We start from the raw sequence: 25868 nt of genomic DNA on the forward strand, positions 1-25868 counted from the left end.
CTTCCTGCAAAGCCTAGCCCGGAAGCGGAAGCCGCTTTGGGAAACGGAAAAGCTTGGAGCCGGTTCCCAGCCGGAGCCGAGATCTGTACTGGGGTCTCTGCGGGGAGGATCTTGAGCCAGTCTTGCTGCGGTGCTGCAGCCGCCGCCCCCAACAGCAGAGCTGGGACTCTGCCGGGCTGCTCGGGTAACGTTTCTCTCCTTTCCCACTGTAGCCCGGGGCACTGCCCCAGGACCTTCTTGCAGTTCCAGAGAGGCAGGACAGGGATGGGGGAAACAGACTTTAGGGTTTTCCACTAGTTTAGGGAAACACATTCTCTCATCCCTCAGCGCTGGGGTTCAGGTCTCTAGGGTGCAGTTGGGAGGTTCTATTACCTACTGGGTTCTCCTAGCTGACATGGTGCTTCGTGCAGCTAGGTGGATGATTCTCACGATTTTCTCGAGTAAATACCGTGGATTCATCTCGGTGCAGTGAGGAATGAATCATCGTTTGAGGGCTTTCTTTAGACCATCTCTAGGAAATTGGGACATAAGTTTTACATATGTTATTAGTTACCAAGCCAGGAAAATGGTGGGGAAATAATTGACATTTATTGGGAAGCCTTGTTGTGTCACCCTTAATGGAAAAGGGACAGTTTTTGAGAATAAAAAGGGAAAGAGAATGTCCATTTTTTTGAGTAGCTGCTGTGTACTTTGGTGGTTCTTAACCTTTCAGAGATCCAGGTACCCCCTGAAGGTTTGTGGACAGCTGGAGACGATTCTTAAAAGGGGGTGGGGGTGGGCACATACAATATTTGTCATACAATTGGTAAGACAAAGAGACTCTGAAGCCCTTCTGTGGATACTTGATGTCTGTGAACGTAAGGTTAAGAACCCCTATCTTGTATACTATACGTGGCACTTGCATTATCTACTTCGACCTTCACCATAACTTAAATACCTGCCTTTTACATACAGGGAAGCTGAGGTTTGACTTTGTTCAGGAGTTTGTTCAGGTTTGATTTGATTCCAAAGCCTGTACTCTTATTGCGCAAAACCATCCTAGTGTTTGAAATCCAAAAATGTTATTAGGTTTAAAAAAAAAAAAAAAGCTGACCATTTCATAAAACACGGTGCATTGGTTAACAAAAACTTTGGAGTCTGATTAATGGAATTAAACTCCTGCTCTTCCTCTTACTAGCTGTATGACATTGGGTGAATTGATCTATCTGTACTTCAGTTCCTTCATCCATAGAGTGGAGATAATCTTAATAGAACCTGTTTTATAGGAAGGTTATCAGGAGTAAATGAATAAGAATGTGAAGTCCCTAGGACAGGGACTTCAGATAAAACGCTATTGAAGTGTTTTCTATTATAATTTATTGTGTGTCTTTCAACATGTGGTGGCATTAGAATTTTATGCCAATTTTCTTTTAATATAGTTGCTCTATTTTGGAACTTGAATGTGTTGGTAGCTCCAAAAACCTTATGAAGTTTGCAGTTCTTGAAAAGCTCAATTGCAGGGTGATTTCTCATGTTGCCTTGTATATGGACGCACTTTTCTTCCTTCTTCTTTTTGGCTTGCAGGCATTTTGTAGGCTCTGAGTTTTTGATGTTGAAACAGTTTTATTAGTGAACCATCTACAGATAACGTATGTGCCTTCTGCTTTACCCCATTTGCAGTCACTAGAAGTTCCTAATCTTTTTGAGACAGCTTGTCTGCAAGCTGCATTCATGGCTAGAGCTGAGAGCTACCGCTTTTTCGATGCATTAGAACCTCTCGGTGATTCAGCAATAATCTTTTTAAGTAAACATGATTAGTTGTTTATTTTAAACATTTGGTTGTTGACCGGTATTATAGGTAGGGTCAGAGGGAAAATTGCATAGAATTTAAATAGTAATTCACATTTAAATTCTGCCATTGACAGAAAGATACTGTCCTGCTAATGTTAGTACCATGAATTTTGGAATCCATGAACAATAGTAAATTAAAAAGAAAAAAACCAATTTGGAATACCTGTTCTGAGAATTTTCTTGTTTTCTTGTTTATTAATACTTGAGAGGGACCTAAATTAGTATAGGAACACTGCAGGGAATGAGAACATACTTAGAAAAATGTTTTCGTTGAATTGTAATTTTATTGCAATCTGACGTTCTTATAGTCTAAGATTACTGAGATGCTCCATAGCGTGTTTTGATGGTGATGGGAGGGAGGAGATGGCATTGCTTTGTGCTGGGTAGGAGCAGAAAGTAATTGCTTTTGATTACATACTTGTGAGAAAAAGAAATACTTTTAGTCCTTCTCAGCAGTCAAGAGGGTTGTTTTGTATTTTTCTGCAGTCTTGAAGAGAAAGAATTTTTTAAGGCATTCGACCCACAGTTTTGAACACATAATTGGGCTTGGACTTCATTCCATCCACTAATTGGTCTTCCTTACCAATTTAAGTTAATAACACATTTTTTATATAAAATTATGGCTAACGAAAGATTCTTTTGAAACTCTTGTATTTCCATATTAGGAAGTTAAAGGTAGATTTACTTTTGTGGCGATCCAGGGAAGAAAACGAATTCACAGATACTTTCTTCATTTTCAAGTTACAGTTTTTACCCTTCTTTTGATGTCTCATGTGATGAGTTTTTTTCCCCCAACATTAGTTGGTAGTAATTATTTTTCAGTGAGTTTGACTGCCTCCTAAATATGTAACATGGTATACAGCATGTTCTGCTCCTAAGGTGTTGATACCAAGTGGTTTGTAAGGATACCTCAGAGGTATATTACCGCTGCACGTGCGCTCATTGGGAAGGCGTGTATTAAGGGCCCATTCTGCCCTAGGCAGTGTGCTCGTTACTCTTCAGGATCTCAGGCCTGTATTGGAGATAGACTTGTGAGCAGATCAATGATGGTAAGGTTGTTCAACAGACGAACGCAAATTGAACTCTTTTATAGGAATTACTCTACCTGTTCATCTCTACAGAAGTGGTCCTGGTTAGAGTACTGTTGCGTGATCTATATTTTACATATGTTCCAACATACCATATAACATATCAGACTTAATGAGTTCAACTGATTCTAGTATATCATTTTACTTTTGAAATGACTTTAGTCATTAAATAGCTTAGGTTTAAATTTCAGTTTCTCTTTCTTTGGTTTCTTTTCCTTTGAAGTCTTCATGAATGTTTAGCCTTCACTAATAATATTCTTTTATATAATAGTTTTCAAACTGTTGAGGTTGCTTAACCTTGTTGCAGTTTGTGTGTATGTCCGTGGGTACATGTGTGCACACACACACACACACACACACATACACATGCTTGACGCCTTGATAGGGTGTTCTATCACCGATGTTTTCCTTAGGGACTCTTGAAGCCTCTTCTACAAGTTATGGCTTAATAGAGATGAGTATTCATCTAGTTATCAGAAACCAGACAGTCTTGGTAAATGTATGTTTCATCATTTAACCTGTATTGAAGAGTACCATATATATTTTTTTTAACTGGGGGAGGGCAGAGATAGAAGGAGAGAGAATTCAAGAAGGCTCCATACCTCACGTGGACACAGGTCTTGATCTTAAAACCCTGAGATCATGACCTGAGCTGAAATAAAAAATCGGACACTTACCCTACCGAAGCGCCACACCGTATGATTTTAATATGAATTTTTGTTCAATATGAATTTCTGTTACCTTGGATAGTTGACGAATTTGCACCATGTTTTTTGGAGCTTCTAGCTGCAGCATCATTTCAGTGCAGTTTGCCTGTTGGTGTTGAGATACAGGTAGTCAGCGTCTGTTCCTTGTATTTTCTATTCATTATCCTTTTTGGCCAGAGATCAGATAAAGGTAATCTAATGATATACAACATACATTTTCTGCAGGGTCCCCTTGCTCTTATCCAGAGATCCAGCTCAGATTATTTTAACCCCTCTTTTGTCCACTTGGAGAGGCTCCACTCCCAAGGATACTCCTGGTGTATGTGGTAAAGCTATTAGGAAGAAAAAAAACAATTAAAACCTCCTAGGTATAATCTAGTTTCTCATGTCTTGGTGAAGATGGGAACTCAGCTGGGCTGTGTAAATGATTTATAGAAAAGATTGAAAAGGAATGGAAAAAAGTGTTTTAACCAAGCATTACCTTGGTTGGGTAGGGATTAGGAAGGCATGATCGGAATCCTGGGGGGGGCAATGAGAATATAAAGAGGGGAACAAGTTGTAATTTTATAAAAATCACATTTTATTTTGGATTTGGAGTAGCTTTAGATTTATAGAAAAGTTGCAAAGATAGTACAGAGAGTTTCTGTATATCTTTGACCCAGTTCTTCCCCTAATGTTAACCATTAGGTTAATCATGGTGTGTGTGTGTATGTGTGTGTATATATATGCACACACACACACACACATATATATATGTATATAACCATGGTATGTTGTCACATCTAATAAGAAATTAACTTTGGTACAATACCATTAGCTGAACTACAACTTTATTTGGATTTTACAAGTTTTTCCACTAAAAACCTTTTTCTGTTCTAAGATCCAAACCAGGATACCACCTTGTATTTAGACTGTGTGTAATTTTGGTAGATAGGTTGGAGTCTCCAATGAGCTTTCTCTCTGCTGTGTATATAGTTCAGTAATCCCCTGTGACCGTTGCTGAAGAGAGGAAGTCATTGACCCTGAGAATAGACAATACTGTGTAGGTAGTGTTTTGTACCTCCTTAATTCCCCAAACACTGGTAACTCAGTGAGAGAGTTGGCTTTGCTCCCAGGAGGGTGGGCTGAAGTTTCCTGAGATGCTAAGAGCTAACCCTGATTATGGGGCCCTTCCTGGGATCCACTAACACCATGTGCTCACTTCATAGACTTCCACTACACGGAACTGTCACCAAGTGGTTTACTTGTGTGTCTTATGTACTAAACTGTATGTTTCTAAGGGGTGAGGACCATCTTACTCATTTTGGCTCCTCAGGGTCCAACATAAGTTGGGCATCTAATAGATTTTTAATATGCATTCAAAGAAAATCATAGATCTTGTTTGGTAACATTGATTATTGGGTCAAAAAAGGTTTTGTTTTAATACTACGTAAGTGTTGAGTTTCTCCTTCAAATAGAGCCATCTCAGTTTGCCCTTTCTGTGGCTAATTGAATTTTTCTTCCTGGAATCGTAAACGAACAACTATAAAATACTCATTTAAGATTGCTCTTTTTTTTTTCCTGATGTAGATAAACTATTTTCTTTAAAAATAACGGTAGAATAGATGACCATATAGGTAGAAGTTTTGTTAGCTTTTAAGCGCATGTGTGATGATTCCAGTTTCATCCCACTGGGCTGTAGATCTGGCCGTTTGCCTGCCACTTCATGCACAGTTAATGAAATAACACCCTCCTAGACTTATTAAGGGAGACGGCTTGTCAGATTCAGGGAATTTGTTTTAAAATTTTCCTGTTATAGCCAAGAGTCGGTGGCCCAGGGTCACCTAAGCATAAAAGCAGCCATGGGGTGGGAACACGGGGGCCTGTCCCAATTCTGTGGATCAGGCACAACAGATTCCATTTGGTAAATAGAAAGAAAAAAAAAAACACGTTAGGAGAGAGTTGTAAAGTGAAGCTGCTGTTTTCTTGACGAAGATGAAAAACTGACTGGCATAGGTGGGCCAGTTTTTTTTATTTTGTTTTTCTCCAGACGTCCCAGGAAGTTACAAAATGAGCAATGATTAAGTTGACCCTTGTTTACCTGTTCTGTGCACACTGGCTTTGAATCGCTTTTCCTCTTTACTCTGAACTGTGCAGAGAATGGCAAAGTCTATTCCAGGGGCCAGATGGACCTGAGCTGCACTTTCATATGCACTCTCCATTTCAAGTCTGACAAACTCTGGTTTGTTTTATTATTTTTTTTAAGGATTTTATTTTTATTTATTTGTCAGAGAGAGAGAGAGAGAGGGAGAGAGAGCACACAGGCAGGCAGAGTGGCAGGCAGAGGCAGAGGGAGAAACAGGCTCCCTGCCGAGCAAGGAGTCTGATGTGGGACTCAATGCCAGGACATTGGGATCATGACCCGAGCCGAAGGCAGCCGCTTAACTGACTGAGCCACCGAGGCGTCCCTCTTCTTTGTTTTAAAGAGAATGGTGCAACAGAGAGAATCCAGATTGAATTAAGAAATGGACAATTACTTTTGTCACTGTCAGCTAAACCTTTATAAGCCTAACTTTTCTTTTAACTAGTGAATGATCAGATAATGGTTTCCTGCCTCCTCTCAGGTGAGACTGATCTTATAAAAGCTTCTTCTCAGGGTGCCTGGGTTGGTTGGGCGTCTGCCTCCTGCTCAGGTCAGGATCCCAGACTCCTGGGATGGAGCCCCACGTCAGGATCCCCGCTCAGTGGGGAGCCCACTTCTCCCTCTCCCTCCTGCTCATGTTCTCTCTCGCTCGCTCTCAAATAAATAAAATCTTTAAAAAAATAAAAATAAAAGCTTTTCTTCAAAACCAGAAGGGCAAATAGTTCATTGTCCTTGGCTTAACCTGCAGGTGCATGCTCTGGATTTTGGAACTTTGTTGTTGTTGTTGTTTTAAGACCCGGCGTCAGGGGTCCAGAGGGTTTATGTCAATTTGAGGAGAACTGAGGAACTAAAACATTGGCCCCATTTAGAAATACCATTTATTAGGTTAAAGAGTAGAGGGAAATCTGTTAAAAGATAAAAATCTTTCCAAATTCTGTAACAGACTAACTGAAATACTTCTTAGTAATGTAGGGAGTTGAATTTGAAAGAAACAAAGCAATAGTAAAACTGAGTAATTAATGAGATAAAGGGCATGCAGGAGCTTCAAAAACTCTTGTTAAAAAATTTTTGGGGGAGAGGCGCCTTGGTGGCTCAGTGGGTTAAGCCTCTAACTTCAGCTCAGGTCAGATCCCAGGGTGCTGGGATCAAGCCCCGAATCGGGCTCTCTGCTCAGTGGGGAGCTTGCTTTCCCCTCTCTGCCTGCCTCTCTGCCTACTTGTGATCTCTCTCTCTGTGAAATAAATAAATAAAATTAAAAAAATTTTTTAATTTAAGTATAGTTGACATACAACATTATCTACAACATTATCTATATATTAAATAAAACATCGAGATTGGGCAGTTATACACATTATGAAATGCCTACTACAATGAGTATAGTTACTATATTTTACCACACAAAATTATTACAGTATTATTGACTATATTCCCTTTGCATATTTTTCATCTCTGCGACGTAATTTATTTTGTAACTAGAAGTCTGTACCTCTTAGTTTCCTTCGCCTATTTCATCCATCCCCTCCCAGCCCTCCCCTCTAACAGCCATCAGCTTTTCTCCGTATTTATGAGTCTATTTCTGTTCGTTTTGTTTTGTAGGTTCTACGTATAAGTGAAATCATATGGTATTTATCTTTTTCTATCTGACTTATTTCACTTAACGTAATACCCTCTACGGGTCTGTTCATGTTGCCATGAATGACAAGATTTCATTCTTTTTTATGGCTGAGTGATATTTTATGATATATATATGTGTGTGTGTGTGTGTGTGTGTGTGTGTGTGTGTGTGGCGTGTGTATATACATACATACATATGCATATATTTGTATGTACACACACACCATATCTTCCTTATCCACTCATCTATTGATAGACATTTGGGTTGCTTCCATGTCTTGACTATTGTAAATAATGCTACAGTAAACCTGGGTGTGCATATATCTTTTTAAATTCATTTCCATTTTCTGCAGATAAATATCCAGAAGTAGAATTACTGGGTCATATGGTTCTATTTTTAATTTTTTTAAAGATTTATTTATTTATTTTGAAAGAGAACATGAGTGGGAGGGGCAGAGGGACAGGGAGAAAGAATCTGAAGCAGACTCCCTGCTGAGCACGGAGCCCTACATGGGACTCGATCTCATGAACCTGAACAGAGCCAAAACTGAGTCGGCTAATCAACTGTGCCACTGAGGGGCCCTTATTTTTAATTTTTTGAGGAACCTCCATACCATTTTCCCCAGTGGCTGCACCAGTTTGCATTCCCGCCAACAGTGCACAAGGATTCCCTTTTCTCCACATCCTCACCAACATTTGTTATTTCTTGTCTTTTTGATATTAGCCATTCTGACCGGTATGAGGTGCTACTGTGGTTTGGATTTGCATTTCTCTGATGATGAGTGATATTGAGCATCTTTTCTTGTGTAGTCTTGTTAAAAATTTTAACAAGAGATTTTCTTTTGTGAAACTTTTAGATAAAATTTCCAGAAGAAAATCTTTGTGTCCTTGAGTTACTCTGTAAAAAACACAAACTATAAAAGAAGAAAGTGATAGGTTGGATTTCATCAAAGGAAAAACTTTGTATTATTTTTTTTTATTTTTATTTTTTAAAGATTTTATTTATTTAATTGTCAGCGAGAGAGAGGGGGAGAACACAAGCAGGCAGAGCGACAGGCAGAGGCTGAGAGAGAAGCAGGCTCCCTGCTGAGCAAAGGGCCCAATGTGGGACTCCATCCCAGGAACCTGGGATCATGACCTGAGCCGAAGGCAGCAGCTTAACCAGCTGAGCCACCCGGGCGTCCACAAAGGAAAAACTTTTATTCTTTAAATAACACTGTTAAGAAAATGTTAAAAACAAACCAAAAATATTGGTCAAGCATATCTAGTAAAGGACTTGTTTGAAGAATATATAAAGAATTCTAACAACTAAGTAAGAGGACAAACAGCTTGATTTAAAAAAAAAAAAAAGATATTATTTATTTGACAGAGAAAGACGCAGTGAGAGAGGGAGAAGCAGGCTTCCTGCTAAGCAGGGAGCCCAATGTGGGGCTCGATCCCAGAACCCTGGGATCATGACCTGAGCCAAAGGCAGGAGCTTAACGACTAAGCCACCCAGGCGCCCCACAAACAGCTTGATTTTTAAAAATGCAAAAGATTTAGATACCAAAGAAGCATCAGAAATAGCCAATAAGCACATGAAAACATATTCTAAATTGTTAGTCCTTAGGGATATGCAAATAAAACCACAGTGAGAGACCAGACCTTTTAGAATTGGTAAAATTTAGTAGTGCGTTATTTAACCTCCATGTATTTGTGATCTTTCCAGATTTTTTCTTGTCGACTTTTAGTTTTATAGCTCTCCAGTCAGAAAAGGTGCATGGTATGATCTTTTTGAATTTGTTGAGGGACTTGTTTGTTTTTTTTAAAGATCTTATTTATTTATTTGACAGAGAGCTAGCACAGGTAGGCAGAGTGGCAGGCAGAGGGAGAGGGAGAAGCATGCTCTCCGCTGAGCAGGGAGCTAGATGCGGGGCTCCGTCCCAGGACTCTGGGATCATGAGCTGAAGGCAGCCACTTAGCCAACTGTGCCACCCAGGCACCCCTGAGAGACTTGTTTTGTGGCCTAATATGTGATCTGTTTTGGAGAATGTTCCACGTGTTCCTTGAAAAGGATATGTGTCCTTGAAAGGACGTGTATCCTTGAAAAGGATATGTGTTCTACTGTTTTAGGATAGACTGTTCTGAATATATCTGTTAAATCCATCTGGTCCAGTGTGTCACTCAAAGCCACTGTTCCTTATTGATTTAATTTTGGATGATCTGTCCACTGATGTAAGTGGGGTGTTAAAGTCCCCTACTATTACACTGTTACTGATTACGTTCTCTATGTTTGTTATTAACTACTTTAAGTATTTGGGTGCTCCCATGTTGGGTGCATAAATATTTACAATTGTTATATCTGGCTGGATTGTTCTAGAATGATAACATTTAAAAGATCGACAATATCCAGTGTTGGCAGATGTGAGCACCTGGAGCTCTCATACACTGTTCACTGGAAAACAGTGTCACAGTTTCTTATAAGTTAAATATGTGCTTATGATACAATCCAGCAATCTCTCTTAGCTTTTTATCCAACAGAAAAAAAAAACCACGTGTCCACGCAAGACTTATGCTTGAATGTTCATAGCAGCTTTATCATAATAGCCCCAAACTGGATAGAACCAAGTGTCCGTCAACTGGTGAATGGGTAAAGAAATTATATTATAATGGACTACTACACAGCAGTAAAGAGGAATGAACTACGCTACATGTAATGACATGTATGGGTCTAAAATGCGTTGTGCTAAGTGGAGAAACGTGACATACAAAGGACGACATTTTGTATATGATACCGTTTGGCATCTGTAAAAGGCAAAACCAAAGTGCTAGGAAGCATATCAGTAGTTGCACAAGGAGATCATGAGGAAACCTTGGGATGACAAAAGTTCTGTATCATGATTGTGTTTTATATCATAACTGTTTACAATTGTCAAAGCTCTAATTGTTTACTTTAAATTGTTTACTGTATCTAAGCTATACGTCAAAAAAGCTGATTTGGGGAAGATTTTTTTTTTTTTTTTTTTTGCCAGCGACTTATATGCAATTAGAAACTAGATTCAGATTAATTCAGATCTGAATTTGTTACAGGTGCTAAAGTAATTTTGAAATAATCAGATCCCTGAATTGAGTTGTATTGAGCTTACTAGTTACCAAGTTGGGTCAAGTTTAGGCTAAGACTTTTATTATTAATGAGAACAGGTGGAAATAAGATACATATTTATTTGAAGGTGCTTGATCAGAGAATCAGAGTTCTGAATAATCAAGGAAAAAAACCTGCGGGCTGGGGCGCCTGGGTGGCTCAGTGGGTTAAGCCGCTGCCTTCGGCTCAGGTCATGATCTCAGGGTCCTGGGATCGAGTCCCACATCAGGCTCTCTGCTTAGCAAGAAGCCTGCTTCCCTCTCTCTCTCTGCCTTCCTCTCCGTCTACTTGTGATCTCTCTCTGTCAAATAAATAAAATCTTAAAAAAAAAAAAAAAAAAACCTGCGGGCTGATTTTGAGCTCCCCCTCTGGCCCGAGTCTTATAACCAATTTACTCATTATAATACTGTGACCACCACCAGTTTCGAGAAATACTTCCTTTTGCCTCAAGTAAACAACTTACATGGTTTTTTCCCTCTTCTCTGTTCCTTTTCACTCTTTGCTAGCTCCTTTTTTTTCGGGTAGGGGGTACATTTAAGGTTGATCCCTTCAGGGTTCTATAATTGTTCTTTTTCTTGGTCTGCTTGTTTTGCATGGCAGTCCTTTTTCACTTCCTGTCTTTTAACTGCCTTCAGGTTACTGGTATCTCCATAGCTTCAGATGATCATTTCCATTTGTCTTGTCAATATATTTACCTGGATATCTTATAGACACTTCAAACTTAGTTCTGTACTCAGACCTTTTCCCTACACACTGGCTCTGCCTCCGTAATTCGCCTCCACCATTCACCCAGGCTCCCAAGCGTACAAAATCCCGATTTGTCCTTGGCTTCTTGCTCTCTTTTATCTTTTTGACCTCACAGGTCACTAATCCTGTTGCTTCTAACTGGGAAACGATGCATACTCTAGCTTCCCCTGCCCTCCCCCCAACATTGTGGCCAGCGCCTCCCTGCTCCTTTGGACCAGCATCCTCTTGTCTCGACTCAGCCGTTGATCTTTTGTCCTCTTCAGAGTCTCTTTTAAAATTTGTGGTCCTCTTTCTCCTTTTAAAATACGTCATCCTCTTTCTTTCTTAGTTAAAAAAAAAATCTCTTGGGTTTTTTGGTTGTGATTGCTTCAACTCTAAAACCAAGTCATATTCCTTTTAAATTTCCAGGGTAAGTATTTGTTGCACTCTCAATCTTCCTATCCCATGGATCTTTTTTTCCTTTCTTGGGGTTCTTGACACGTCAGTGTTCCTGGTTCAGCGGGTAGGCTCTGGAATCACACTGTCTGGCTCCTTCATTTGCTTCGTTTGTCAGTTGGGTGATAGTGGATAAGTTATTTTAGCCCTCTGTGTTTCATGTGTCCCAACCCACAAAACATGGATAACAGTATATGTTCTTATGTGGTTGCTGCGAGTTAAGTGAGATAATACGGGAAGCACTTCAAATGGTGCGGGCACCTAGTGAGCTCTCAGTAAAAGGTAGGTTTGCGTTGTCATCATTCTCGAGAAAAAAACAGATCACTTGGTATTTTGGGTTGTTGCTGTGGTTGTTTCCAAATAGGATTTCTCTGGAAAACCAGTTAGTCCTTCAGGTACACTCAGTGCCATCTTCCTGACTTCCTGCAGGTTGAGCTGCAGGTTTGCTGGACACAAACTACCATCATCAGCTGGCAACTGGCAGCCTGGTTTGCACATCCAAGCTGTATCTGCTGAGACGCTCCTGCCTGGTCACCTGGGGCCACTTCCAGCTTCACCCAGTCCTTTCCCTAACACGCCACGCCGTGCTCTCAAGAGTCGCTGAGTTCCTCCCTCTTCTTCCTATACCTCCATTTTATATTTGAGACAACAGAAGAGAAGCAGCTTGTCCAAAATTACTCAGTATTAAGATTCATGCTCCTGAACCCTCCACCCTAGCGTGCTGAGAATCAGTCACCCTGGTTTGGCCCCAGGTGGTCTTTCTAAATGCTTAGCTTTCATAATGCTGACCTTTTTCATCACCCCCCCCTTTTTAAAAGATTTATTTATTTATTTATTTGACAGATCACAAGTAGGCAGAGCAGAGAGAGAGGAGGAAGCAGGCTCCCTGCTGAGCAGAGAGCCCGATGTGGGGCTCGATCCCAGGACCCTGGGGTCATGACCTGAGCCGAAGGCAGAGGCTTTAACCCACGGAGCCACCCAGGCGCCCCATCATCACTCCCTTTCTTGACTCAACTTTGGCTTGTGCTATTTTTCTCCTGCATGGGTTACTAGTCCTTTTCTTTCTGCCTTGCAAATGCTCGCTCAGTCTTAATAGCTCTGTTGTCTCTTCTGTCAGAACTTCCTCACTCTCAGGCAAAGCTACCTTTCTCCTTTCTTTGCCCTCCACATGTTGTTTATTCCTGTTCTTGTGCTACTTGCCACACTCCCACTTTGGACTGAGTTCATCAGAGTTAAGAAAAGACCCTGTCTCATTTATCCTTGCTACCTTAGCTTTTGTTTTATTTAGCACATAGTCTGGCAGACAGCAAATGCTCAAGAAATCTGACATGAATGAAGAATGAACCTTACAGAAGAACCTGAGGATGTTGGTGGATTACAGCCGGTGAATTACAGTGAATTTGCTAAAACACTGTTTCAGCAAATGATGTTAGGCAAAGAGAAAATACAGGTATCCAAGGGTTGGGGGGAGGGGACATAGCAGCAAAAAGAATTTTATTTAAAATGTGAGTATAGGGGATGGGCGGCAGTGGGGTAATAGACCATAAGTTGAGTGGGGATTATAGTGCTTTCCAAACTTCAGTTTAAGTGTCTCTGGTGGTAGAGGATGGTGGGCATGTAATCCCTTGGGGGCTGGGAGCAGAGCCCCAAGCAGACTTTCTGCCTCCGGTATCAAGAATCTGCATATTTTGGGGGCGCCTGGGTGGCTCAGTGGATTAAAGCCTCTGCCTTTGGCTCAGGTCATGATCCCAGGGTCCTGGGATCAAGCCCCACATCAGGCTCTCTGCTCAGCAGGGACCCTGCTTCCTCCTCTCTCTCTGCCTGTCTCTCTGTCTACTTGTGATCTCTGTCTGTCAAATAAATAAAATCTTTAAAAAAAAAAAAAAGAATCTGCATATTTTGGACATACCCGTGTTTTGCTTTGAGAAATGCATGCAAATTTTGCATTCTGTTGTATTTCCTGTGAGAGCTTTAAGGTGAGAATACCTTGTGCTCCCCACCCGAGTCATCCTCTAGTAAACGGTTGCTGCAGGAACTTGTGCCATTTATCCTCAGGCTTCCAGCACATCGGCCTGCCCCAAGGCCCAAATCTGGGAGGCACGGAACGGGGTTCCAGTCTAATATGGCAGTGTTCTAGCTTGCTGTGATGTGGGGTGGGGGGGGGCATGTCTACGCAGGAGTATTATGTCATGGAACCGAGGAGGGTGAGCTCATCTTTGTTCTAACGAGGCTATTCCTGGAAGGCTGCAGTCCGTTGGAGGCACCTCATTACCAGATCGCTGGGGACCAGCTGGAGAGAGTTCACAGAAGACCCACAGGAATGATTAAGAGACTGGAGGGGCTGACTGATGAGGAAAGAATATAAATGAAAACCGTATAACTTGGCTGAACCGAGATAGCAGGAATACACAACTGCAGAAATATCTCAAGAGAATAAACTTGATGGGGGAGGGCAGTCTCTTAGGGTGGGATTTGGGGGAGAATAAACCAGGGCTGAAATTAAGCAAAGGAAAATGTAAACTAATAATCTAAAGTGTCTGATGGTACACTTTATTTCTGGAACCTCCTTCGATCCCTCTAAACCCTGGGCCTTTTGTTAATGGAATGATTTGGTTCTTTTAATTTGATTTTCCTGGACTTGGGGCTGGTGCTTCTGTATAGAGAGTCCTAAAGACTCCATCTTTCAAAGGCAACATCTTTCTCTCGTCTTGTTCTTTGTGGGACTCTTTGGGCTGTAGTTGGGTGACTGTGCGTTGCCACTGCCACTTTCTTTCTTCACCAGATTTCCACAGTGGACTTTCACATCCTTTTTTTTTTTTAATGGCTTTTTATAATAGCATTTTAAAAGTAGACACTGAGTCAGTAATAGGTATTGTAATAATTTTAGAAACCTGGATATGGGATTGGTCCCTGAGGTACTGGTTTTAGGAAATTACAGCCTTGATGAAATGCAAGCATCATTGTAGGAAACATGTACTTTGGGAAATGACTGTATAAAATTCCTACTTTGGGGTATGGGAGGCATAAAACTTTTAAACAACAGTTGAAATTAGCCAGGAGAAATATTTGCATAATGTTGCCAGTTTTATAGCTCGTTTCCTAAGAGGGGACAGGAGAACTGGAAGAACATTTTTTAGGCTTTATTTTGATTTATAAAAATGAGTTCATTTATACAAAGCAGTTACGTATCTCTAAGACTGAGACCTCTATGCTAGAGAGGGGTCAAGGGTCAGATAGGAAAGCTTTGTCGGCTTTGCTCTTGTGGTACAAAAGCCGTCATAGACCATAAGTAAACGAATGAACTTGGCTGTGTTCCTCCCTTTTTAAAAAAAAAAAAAAAAAAAGCAGGCGACTGTCTGGATTTGGCCTGCAGGCTGTGGTTTGCCAACTCCTGCTCCAGACCTTTGCTCCTGAAAGCATGATCTACAGACCAGCAGCATCAACACTTCCTGCGAGCCTGTTACAGATACAGAATATCGGGTCGCTTCTCAGAGGGGCTGCCCTAGAGCCTAGACCAAGCTTCTCAGACTTTAATATGTATAGGAATCTCTTGGGGGGCACTTGTCAAAGTATAGACTGAGATAAACTGAACAACATACTAGCTGCTGGGAGACAAAGATGAGTAAGACCCAGTCAGTGTCCTCAGAGATCCCAGAATTCATTAGGAGAGACTACTGTATAGATAAATAATTATAATACAGACTCATAAATGCTATAATAGAGGTATTTTCAGAACAGGGGTATCACAGAGGAGCAAGTGATTGGTTCTGCGTGGCATGGGGGCAATTATCAGAGGGGCCTGAGAATTGGACCAGGAAGGGGAATGGTGCTTGAGTTGAATTTTCAGGCTTACTAGAGACACTGAATGAAGCATTGTCAGGGGCAAGCATGGTAGTTCATGGTGGGGTATGGTAAAAATGATATTAGAACTAGGAGTTATGGACACTTGGGTGGCTCAGTTGGTTATAAGCATCTTCCGTTGGCTCAGGTCATGATTCCAGAGTCCTGGGATTGAGCCCCATATTGGGCTCTCTGCTCAGCAGGGAGTCTGCTTCTCCTTCTCCCTCTGCCCCGTGTGCACGCTCTCTCTCTTTCTCTAATAAATAAAATCTTTTTAATAAATCACTATTTTAAAAAAGAACTAGGAATTACTTAATTTATTTATTTATTTTTAAAGATTTTATTTATTTATTTGACAGAGATCACAAGTAGGCAGAGATGCAGGCAGAGAGAGAGAGGAGGAAGCAGGCTCCCTGCTGAGCAGAGAGCCCGATTCGGGGCTCGATCCCAGAACCCTGAGATCACGACCCAAGCCGAAGGCAGAGGCTTAACCCACTGAGCCACCCAGGCGCCCCAGGAATTACTTAATTTAATAACCAAATGGCAGATTACAGGGCTGGAGACCCACTAAGATCATAATGAATAGAAGTAAAATTTCAGTACATTCTTTTATTTTTAGCTAGTTTTTTATACTCTTTCCTTGTTAGAAACAAGGATAACTTGCCTGTTCTCTCCCCAAAAGTTATTTGTTCTCCAGAAATAGAAACTTTGACTATGTTCTTACATCAGTAAGAATTTAGAAGACACGGAAAGGTACAGGTAGGGAACAAAAACTATGTATAATTGCAAACACTAGGAGATGATGGCTATTAATATTTTTATGTTGTTCCATCTAGTTGTGTGTATGTAGTGTAACACTTTAAAAATTGGTCTCATGCTATGTAAATAGTTTTGTGCTTGCCTTTGATTTAGCATTTTATTTGTGAGAAATTTATTTCATTATTCCTTAAAAGGTGTCATTTTTTAAGGCTGAGATAGCATTCTAATGGAGCTCCTATAGTTTATATATAACTCTTATCTTGTTTATGGATCCTTTAAGCTGGTCCCAGTTGCTAGTCGACCCAGCTTTTGGCTCATGTACTTGGCAATTCTATCACCATATTTTAAAATAAATACATATACTTGTTTATTTTTAATTATAAAAGTTTGCCAACTTGTTTGATCTGCTGGCCTTCCCTCATTCCGTTCTGCTGTTCTTACTAGCATTGTGGCTTTTCTTTCTTGGTTTCCCAGGGTAGGGAGGCCGTAGGGTAGTCATTAAAAAGCATGGATTCTGGGGGCTCCTGGGTGGCTCAGTGGGTTAAAGCCTCTGCCTTCGGCTCGGGTCATGGTCTCAGGGTCCTGGGATGGAGCCCCACATCGGGCTCTCTGCTCGCCAGGAAGCCTGCTTCCCCCTCTCTCTCTGCCTGCCTCTCTGCCTACTTGTGATCTCTGTCTGTCAAATAAATAAAATCTTAAAAAGAAAAATAAAAAGCGTGGATTCTGGGTCCAGATTGTCCGGGTTTGACTCACCTCTACTACTTACCGTGTGTTCTCTTGAGAAAGTACCTCTATTTCCTCATCTGCAAAATAGGGATAATTTTATTTGTGTCCTGGTGTTGTGAGTTAATATATATGAAGCACTGACCATAGTTCCCATCATGGGGAAAGAGATTCTGGTTTTTGTGGTTTTTTTGTTTTTTGTTTGTTTGTTTGTTTTTAGCGATGAGTGGTCTCTTCTCATTTGTTTTATGGTGGCTGTTTGTGTATGCTTTGCCATACCCCCTTCTGCTACGTTTAGTTTATGAATGTCTTTGAGTTACACACTGACTTTACTAGACTCTACTTAGTGACTTTATCTCGAGAATTCAGACTTTTTTTCCCCCCACTCAGTAAATGTGACTATTTAAAATTAAAATAAAAAATAAATTTAAAAAATAAAATTAATGGTGTTTCACCATGTCTTGGAAACGCAGACATGGGTGCAAAGGGAGCAGCCTACATGGGCAGATGGGTTAGGTTTTAAAGCTTTTTGGTGGTTTTCTCTTTCCAATGGGGCATTACCTTGATTGCTTCTCTGGCATAATAAGGCCCTCTGTAATGTGGCCTCACCTATCCTGTGGTCTCATTTCTCTTCACCCTATTCCCAGACCCACCCTGTGCTCCAGCCCCATTAAACTGGAACTGGGCATGTGGTAGTGATGAGGCTCACCCTTTATTTATTCTTTGTTAAAGATTTTATTTATGTCTTTGAGTGGGAGAGAGCGCGTGCGTGTGTGCGCACTCAAGTAGGGGGAGGGGCGGAAGGAGGGAGAAGCAGACTCCCTAGGGAGCAGGGAGCTGGACATGGGGCTTGACACTGGGCTCGACTCGGGGCTGGATCCCAGGACCCTGGAAACATGACCTGAGCCAAAGGCAGACAGACGCTTAACCAACTGAGCCACCCAGGCATCCCAAGGCTCACTCTTTACATCTGTGCCCTTGTTGCTTCTTTTAAAGGAAGCTGGAGCTTCCTTTCGGGGAGTGACACAGTTAAGGCAGTGAGGTTGCCACTTGCCTTTTTTGGTGGCATTTTAATTGGGAAAGCTTGGTCCAGGTTTACCAGGCCTTGTTTATTTTTCGGGCCCCAGAGTTTCCTCTGCCCATCCTATCTACCGCCTCTTTGTTGTGTTCTGGGCATTCTCTTTCAGAAATAAGCAGCTCTTCCACTGACCCTTTTTTTTCTCTGTTGATAGGATCCCAGGACGAGAGAACAGACACGTCCTTTGGTGGTCGACCGTACCCTGCCCTAGAGAGAAGTCCAGGATAATAGCTTTTGGGGCTGTATTTCTCGCCCCTGGAATGCAGCCAGTTCGTTCCAGAAATATTGACCCTCAGCTTCTGTGACACATCCTCAATGAATGTCTGATGGACAGACACTTTCCGTTGACCTTGCAGCAATTTTCTTTCCCGTGGAGTTTGGAGGACAAGGTGAATGGTGCCAGAAGTTGCCTGCTTCGGTGCATAGGAGCGTTCCACTTGGTTCTCAGAACATGGGCCCTCGTTTAAAGGTAAGACCATAGACTAGTTCAGATTCAGTTGTTTTTAGGATACAGAACATGAACTCAGTGACCAGTTAGTTCCTAATCCTTTCCAACAAGGGATAGCTGTTGAAGTTGCAGTTAGAATGGATCCTCCCTTCTTTCCACCTCTAGGGCCCCTCTGAGGATGAAGAAATCAATTCTCTGTTTCTGGGAAATGACTTTTTCGCAACTGATCTTAATGTCTGGGTTATAACTTATTTAATTTGCAAGTTAACTTAAATTATGAACTAATTACGAATCTTTAGACTCCTTAAAAAAGCAGAGAGTTTTAGAATATGTGTGTTGGTCAACTTCCTAACATTCCCTTGAGACAGGCACTTTCAAGTATTCTCTCTACCCCTCCTTTTGTAGGTAATGTGAGCCAAAGCACTGTAGTGTTAAGCAACTTGCCCGGGATCTTTTAGTAAGCAAGTGATATTTCTGCATTAGATAATTGGTACTGCATTCCATTTTCCTTTGTCATACTTTATTTTTATTTCAAAAGATTTCAAAAAGGGCCATAAGCATTTATCTTTCTAATTTTAACCTCCTGGTGGGACTCCTTGCAGTAAGATTAAGTAATGTTTTTCATACTTTTACCTGTTTTTTTCATCGTTCCTCTTCCCAAATACCTCACTATCGCTATGACTCCATTCTTTGTCATGATTTAGTGTTGTATGAGAGTTAGAATGATGGGTTTCAGAGTTAGGCACAGAGTTAGGCTTGAGTCTCAGCTCTGTCACTTAGCCAGCCAGGAGGTGTTCAGCAAGTTAATTTTCCAAGCCTAGCTTGTGTGTGTGTTTTTTTTAATCTGTAAAATGAGAATGGTGGTGTTTATTTTACCAAGTTGTTAGGGAGACAATTACTTAGGTTAATACATATAAGCACTTAGCACTTCACCTATGGTAAGTGGCTCAATAGGGATAGGGAGTGAGTATTACTTTACTACTACTGTCATTCTGCTAGCTTAGCAAATCACAGTTTGCTCAGTTGTATTAGAGCAAGTCACTAGGGGCACCTGGGTGGCTCAGTGGGTTAAGCCGCTGCCTTCAGCTCAGGTCAGGGTCTCAGGGTCCTGGGATCGAGCCGCACATGCCTCTCTGCTCAGCAGGGAACCTGCTTCCCCCTCTCTCTCTGCCTGCCTCTCTGCCTACTTGTGATCCCTTTCTCTGTCAAATAAATCAATAAAATTTAAAAAAAAAAAAGAGCAAGTCACTAAAGAGATGAACTTGAAAACAGAATACTTGTATAGCTAAATGGCGTGAATTAGTATGCCAGAGGCTTAACATACTGCTTCTTTGTGCTTGAATGAGACTCGGGAAGAGTTCTAGAATAATTTTTATGAAGAAGAAGTGTGAGCAGCAGAAAGTGGAGGGTGCTATAGAAACTGTTATAGAAAAATAAATGCTCAAGATAAGGAAGAGAGAACCATAAAATCAGATACCACGCCCTACATGAGAACCAGTGACTCTGGTTATAGGCGTTTGGTACAGACTTACAGAACTGTGGTAAAATGGTAACTTGTGGTCTGAAGAGTTTATAACCCCTGGCTCAAGTGAATGTACTGCCATTTAGAGAAGTGTTTAAAAACTATCAGAAAAGAGGTCCCATCTAGAAAATTCCTGATCCTTAGGCATTCTGGATGAAGGAAGGAACAGACATTGGACTCTTGTCTGTTCAGATACTTTATTCATGTTTATTACAATGACTATATGCAGTTATGTTGGGTGCTGTGGGGAATTTTGAAGACTAGTCTTTGCCTAATGTTATTTACCACTCTGAAATGGAAAATAAAACAAACGTGGGACTAATGAAAGAGAATAAGTTTTATAAGATAAATAATAAAGTTATGTGGGAATTCAGAGGGAGATGGAATTTCTAAATTGAGGCCCAGGGAAGATTTCAGGGAGAGGAGACAAGATTTTCCGTAGACTTTCCGGATAGGAGATTTCCCATGGATGGAGATGTGAGAGGGGAGTGGATAGTCTAGGCAGAGAAAGTGACTTTTTACAAAGCATGGAGATGGGACATTTCAGAACTTAGATGTGAAGGTGGAAAGGACTTGAGTTGGGTAGATCATAGGATGAAAACAAGGTACTATGGGAGATGGGGTGAAGAAAACCACTGTGGGTGGGGATGGGAGTAGAGACAACAGAGAGAGCCATGCTGGGGTCAGGAAGAGGTTGCAAAATGCTAACAGAATGGAAGTGAAATCTGGAATAAAAGTGATCTGAGTGACAAAGATCAGAAGGTTTGTGACAACATTCAAGAGGAATAAGACAGGAGGAAAACAAAAAAGGAAGACAAGTTCAAAATGTGACCAGTGTAGAGATGGTTAGATATTGTTGGGGAGGTTTTTGAGAGCTACTGTAGAGAACTGGGATACTTTGTAAAATCAGGGGTTAGTAATCGGCAGAGCTGATTCCCTGGCCATAAGGACATTTCCAGGAGAAGAGGTGAGAGTTGTTTGGGAAAAAGTAGCAATAGGTATACTGAGCTTTAATAATAAAGGGAATTGGAGTAGAAATATAGACTTGACCTACTGGAAAAAGTCTGGGTGTTCTAGATCAGTGGTGACAGTTTGGCTGAGAAGTAAGTGAATGGGGAGAAAATGGACAAAGACTCAGCAAGGTCGAGCTCGTTACTCCAGCTTCATGAGGATTGAGACTGTGGCTGGTTCCCCCGGCACCTGGCACGTTAGGTAGGTCCCCAGTATTTGTCGGACAAAGTATTTTAGGATGAATTTGAACTCTCCATCATAAAAATTTTCAGTCATAAAATTAGAATAGTATGAAGAACTCCCATGTAGGCAGAAACTTAAAATGCAGTAAGGGAAGCCATGCCTTTTGTAATTCTGATGCATTTCCTATTGAAGAAAGTGTGAGCCAGTAGAGAGGTTCCCAGAGTCTCCTACTGGCTCCGACACAAAGGGGTAGTGGTGCTGCTACCACTACTGATAATAAGTGTCATAATAACTCACACTGACAGTTCATTGAGTGCCAGGTACTATTCTAGGCTGTGGACATGTGTTAACTCATTTCTTCCTCACAGACACCCCTGCGAGGTACACGCACATGGGCCCCATTTGACAGACAAGGAAACTGGCTGTCCCCAGAGAGATGAAATAACCTATCCATGGTCACACTGAGCAGCAGAGAATGGGTTTGAACCCAGGGAGTCCAGGCCCTCATGCTCTGTATTGTTCTCTTTGCTATAACTGTTTGATTTTAGAGTCCTGATGGTTGTGGGATATTAGATTAAAGGAGACGGCGCCACAGAAACGACTAAACCTCAACCCTTTTTATAGCAAGGAGAATTCTGAAGCTGGACAGGTCACGTACTTGCAGCCTCAGAACTGGTCTGCGGGCCTTTGACTTACAGCTTGTCCTCTGCCTCTCCCAGAAAAGGTCGTAGTTGTCAGAGATAGGGCATTGGAATTTTCCCGGCCCTCATGAAATGTGCTGTAAATCTGGCACCGCCTCCTGTTCTTCCAGGGAGTAAGAGACTTGTGACCCCAAGACCTGTAACATCAGCCACATGCACCTTATTTTCTGCCGAGTGTTAGAACTTTGCTAAGGACCAGATTGTCATGTCCGGGATGGGATTGGATGACGTCCAACTGAGGGAGTACTTCAGGCAGTTAAACTGCCAACGTGGGTTCTACCAAGTCATCTAGGAAGTCATCTGCATCCTGGAAAGTGCAGACAGATGCTTTTTTGAGAGATGAGAGCAGCTTTCAGCATAAGGTCCCAGCAGACGAGATACTTGTTTGGGAAGGAGACTCAGTCTTTGTGATCCCAAATTTGGGGTCTCTATATTGTCTTTTTATAATAGATCTTCTGGGAGTGGCCTATATTGACTGTGCTAATGTTCCCTCTGTGGATTTCTTTTCTAGGAGGACTTTAGACACCAGTCGTATTAGGGATTTCTATGAAACGTGTCATGGCCGTTCCTCAAATTAACCAACTGTCTGGATTCCATTGTTGCTATCAGAGGAATTAAAGGCCATTTTCTGTCTCCCTCTTAAATTTTTCCAGTACAGTTAGATATAAAAGTATATCCTATTTAAGAAAACAAAACAAAACCCCAAAACTTGTTTTGGTCCCTCCCAGATCTGAGCCTAGACATTTTCAGCTGTCTTGTCTCTAAGTAATATTCTAGTGCTGATAAAAGGTGCTGGGTTGAGCTAATGTTGATAACCTTTATATACATTGACTTGAAAAACATGAATTCACTGCATTGTAGAATGGAGGGCTTTTATAGCCAACACTAAGGTCAGAACTCAGTGATAAGATAGCATTGTCAATGTACGTTGCATTTTTCCTTGGTAATACCTTGGTGGTTCAAACAAGTAATGATGATTGAAGTCTTATTCTGGACACAAGGTTAATAACAGTGAAAGTTTCCCCTCCAACTCTGGCCCCTGTTTGAGTTGTTCTGCCTTGCCAGGTATCGCTTAGGAAAAATACAGTCTCATCCTTTTGTTTCTGTCCTTGGCCTTTCTGCTGCTTCCACAGGACCTGTTAATCTGAGTGGTGACAGCAAAAATGCCTTCTCTTACATTCCCACTGCTTATTATTGGGATGACCTGTGGTTCACTTTAATTATATAATGCCAACATGATGATAATAATACTTGCTTTTAAAAAATCTACGTTTGATATAACTATTTCCACTCAGATGAATTACTTCCAGAAGGCAAATAGAAGGGGAAAGTGATTCCATTACCCTCTTTGCTTGCGTTAATTAGCACTACTTTGCATGGGGGAGGGAAACTGTCTTGGGGCCCTGGATCTAAGAAGATGAAAGTCATGTTACTTCATTTTGTAATTAGCACTAAAGCAAGTGGCTGTTTGTGGTATTCCTAGGGTGGTCATAGATTGGAAGTCTTTAGAAGGAGGGATGTAGTCACTGTTTTGCTGAAATTTGTCATAGGGCACCTGTCAGCCTAGAGAGAGAGAGGACTGGGATAGTAAGGCTCGAGCGAGTCAACTCAAGCCATATGTTCTTTGTCTCTCGCTGAGATGGCTGTAAGAAGGAGCTGGAGGAAAAAACTAAACAGGTTTTCTTTTGCAGCTGCAGCTGTGATCCTCGGCTGTCTGTCGGCATTGAAGGGACCTGATGTTTTACGTTATTGGTATGTTACGGAAAGAGCTCTCTCTTATCTTTTTGTTAGGGTTGCTACATCCGTTTTGCCTCCCTGTCTATCCCCTTTCCTCTTGAAAATAGAAATATTTCTCCTCGTGCCAGAATGTACCTTCATAGAGCTGGCAGTGGAATTCATTCATTTGGGAAATATTTATTGAGTAATTCTGGCCCCTGCCAGACGCTGTTTCCGGTCGAGTCAAAGTCGAATAAGGCAAAAATCTGCCTTCAAGAAGTTCATAACATGAATGGGGAGATGGTCAAGGGAGAGAAGAGCTATAATAAGTGAATATGCAGGAGTTTGAGGGAGCCCAGAAGAGGGAACCCCTAATGCAGATGAAGATCGGGGAGGGGTTTTGTCGAGGGGACTAGAGAGGGGAAGACTTTGAAATGGAGGGAATAGAATTCACATCCTTTCTAGGACTCTTGTGAGGGCCTAGCCCATGCAAGAAGGTGGGGGGTGGGCATTGTATGTGGCCCACGGTATAGAGCCAGGGTTGGCAGACTTCTTCCGTAAAAGGCCAAGGAGTAAGTATTTTGGCTTCCCAGGCCATACAGGCTCTCTCTCAACTACTGAATTCTGTCAGTTTAGGGCAAAAGCAGCCCTAGACAAAATGTAAGTCAGTAGATGGACCAGTGTTCTAATAGAACTTTATTTACAAAAATAGGCAATGGATGGGATTTGGCCCATAATTTCCAACCCCTGGTATAGAAGTTCCTCTCTTTGGGGGACCAGGGTGGCTCAGTCACTTAAGCATCTGACTCTTGGTTTCAGCTCAGGTCATGATCTCAGGGTCAGAGGATCAAGCCCCGGGTCAGGCTCTGTGCTCAGTACGGGGTCTGCTTGAGATTCTCTCTCCCTTTCCCTCGCCCCTCCCCCTGCTTGCACACACTCTCTAGATAGATAGATAGATAGATAGATGATAGATAGATATCTTAGAAGTTCTTCTCTTCACCCTCAGAGGTAGTGACCCAGTATAGTGTTTCTTTGGAAGTCTTGTTCTCTCATCCTGACTTCTTTTAATTTTTGAAAGATGACTGGCCTTTTCTAAAGGGAGGAGCTATAATGTGTAACTGACAGGTGGTATGTGTGTTCTCTCTTTCACACAGGTGGAATCACAGTGTCTGTGGTTGCATTCTTCTTCACAATTAAGTTCCTCTTTGAGCTTGCCGCACGCGTAGTCAGCTTCCTCCAGAATGAGGACCGTGAGCGCAGAGGGGACCGGACTATTTATGACTACGTGCGGGGAAATTACCTGGATCCCCGGTCTTGCAAAGTCTCCTGGGATTGGAAGGACCCCTATGAGGTGGGCCACAGCATGGCCTTCCGAGTGCATGTAAGGGAATGTTTCTGTCTCCATACCCATTGGGTTTTCTGAATCACTTGCTTTCCAGAGCCCCATTCAGTCTGTTGGAAGTGCTGGCCTGGAATGTTAACATGTTTCCTTGTTTTTCAGCCATTCCCAGGGACTTAGTAGTTGTTACTATCTGGAAGGGTCATGAATTTCTCAATCATTTTGGTTTAGTAGGTACTTAACTTTGAAGATGTATAAAGTTTAATGTTACTTTTTCAAAAGAAGAAAACTGTCACCAGAAAGAACAGGTGTTACAGATTGGGGGTTGGCAAACTATGGCCTGAGGGGCCAAATCAGGCCCACCTCTTGTCTCTGTAAATATGGTTTTATTAGAACACAGCCACACCCATCTCTCTTCCTGCATTGCCTGTGGCTGCTTTTATACTTGAGTAGTTAACCACAGCTGAGTTGAGTGGCTGTGTGTGACCCACAAAGCCAAAATATCTACCTTCTGGCCCTTTATAGAAAAGTTTGCCTGCCCCCCCGCCCCCCGCCCAGCCCTGCCTGGTGCTTTAGTCACTCAGCGCCAGTGGTACCAACTGACTTACCTTCACATCTGGGTGGTCCACAGTGATTAATATAATACGAAAGAATATAAGGGCCGGGTATAAGAGGGGACAGCATTTGTGGTTCAGAAATGTCAAGTTGAAATGGATTCAGCAGTGTATTTTTTCCTTGTCTCCTGAACAAGTTAAGAATTTGTTCCTGATTTAATGTTTTCTCTGAGGTGTGCTGTTTCTCTCTGTGTCTGTGAGCAGGACTGTAGGAACAGTGGGTACTGGGATTTGCCAGCTACCTCCTCCCTTGCCCACACTCTCTCCAAT

At 41.8% G+C, this 25868-nt stretch overlaps 1 protein-coding gene across 5 annotated transcripts in view; it reads left to right on the plus strand.

The window, feature by feature from the left end:
• Positions 1 to 29: 29 nt before the first annotated feature.
• AREL1 (apoptosis resistant E3 ubiquitin protein ligase 1) overlaps positions 30 to 25868 on the plus strand; it is a 44629-nt gene continuing 18790 nt past the window's right edge. For 2 of the 5 annotated variants that reach the window (XM_047736868.1, XM_047736872.1), the window contains exons 1-4: positions 30 to 184; positions 18219 to 18533; positions 23621 to 23681; positions 24800 to 25026. In XM_047736868.1, the coding sequence (XP_047592824.1) occupies positions 23666 to 23681; positions 24800 to 25026 (243 nt within the window). In that variant the 5' untranslated portion in view covers positions 30 to 184; positions 18219 to 18533; positions 23621 to 23665. Of the gene's footprint in view, positions 185 to 18218; positions 18534 to 21221; positions 21247 to 22244; positions 22292 to 23620; positions 23682 to 24799; positions 25027 to 25868 lie in introns of those variants that run through there. The other 3 variants (XM_047736873.1, XM_047736871.1, XM_047736869.1) reach the window with 3 other exon arrangements.

The sequence above is a fragment of the Lutra lutra genome, chromosome 7, assembly GCF_902655055.1.
Source record: "Lutra lutra chromosome 7, mLutLut1.2, whole genome shotgun sequence".
NCBI lineage: Eukaryota > Metazoa > Chordata > Mammalia > Carnivora > Mustelidae > Lutra > Lutra lutra.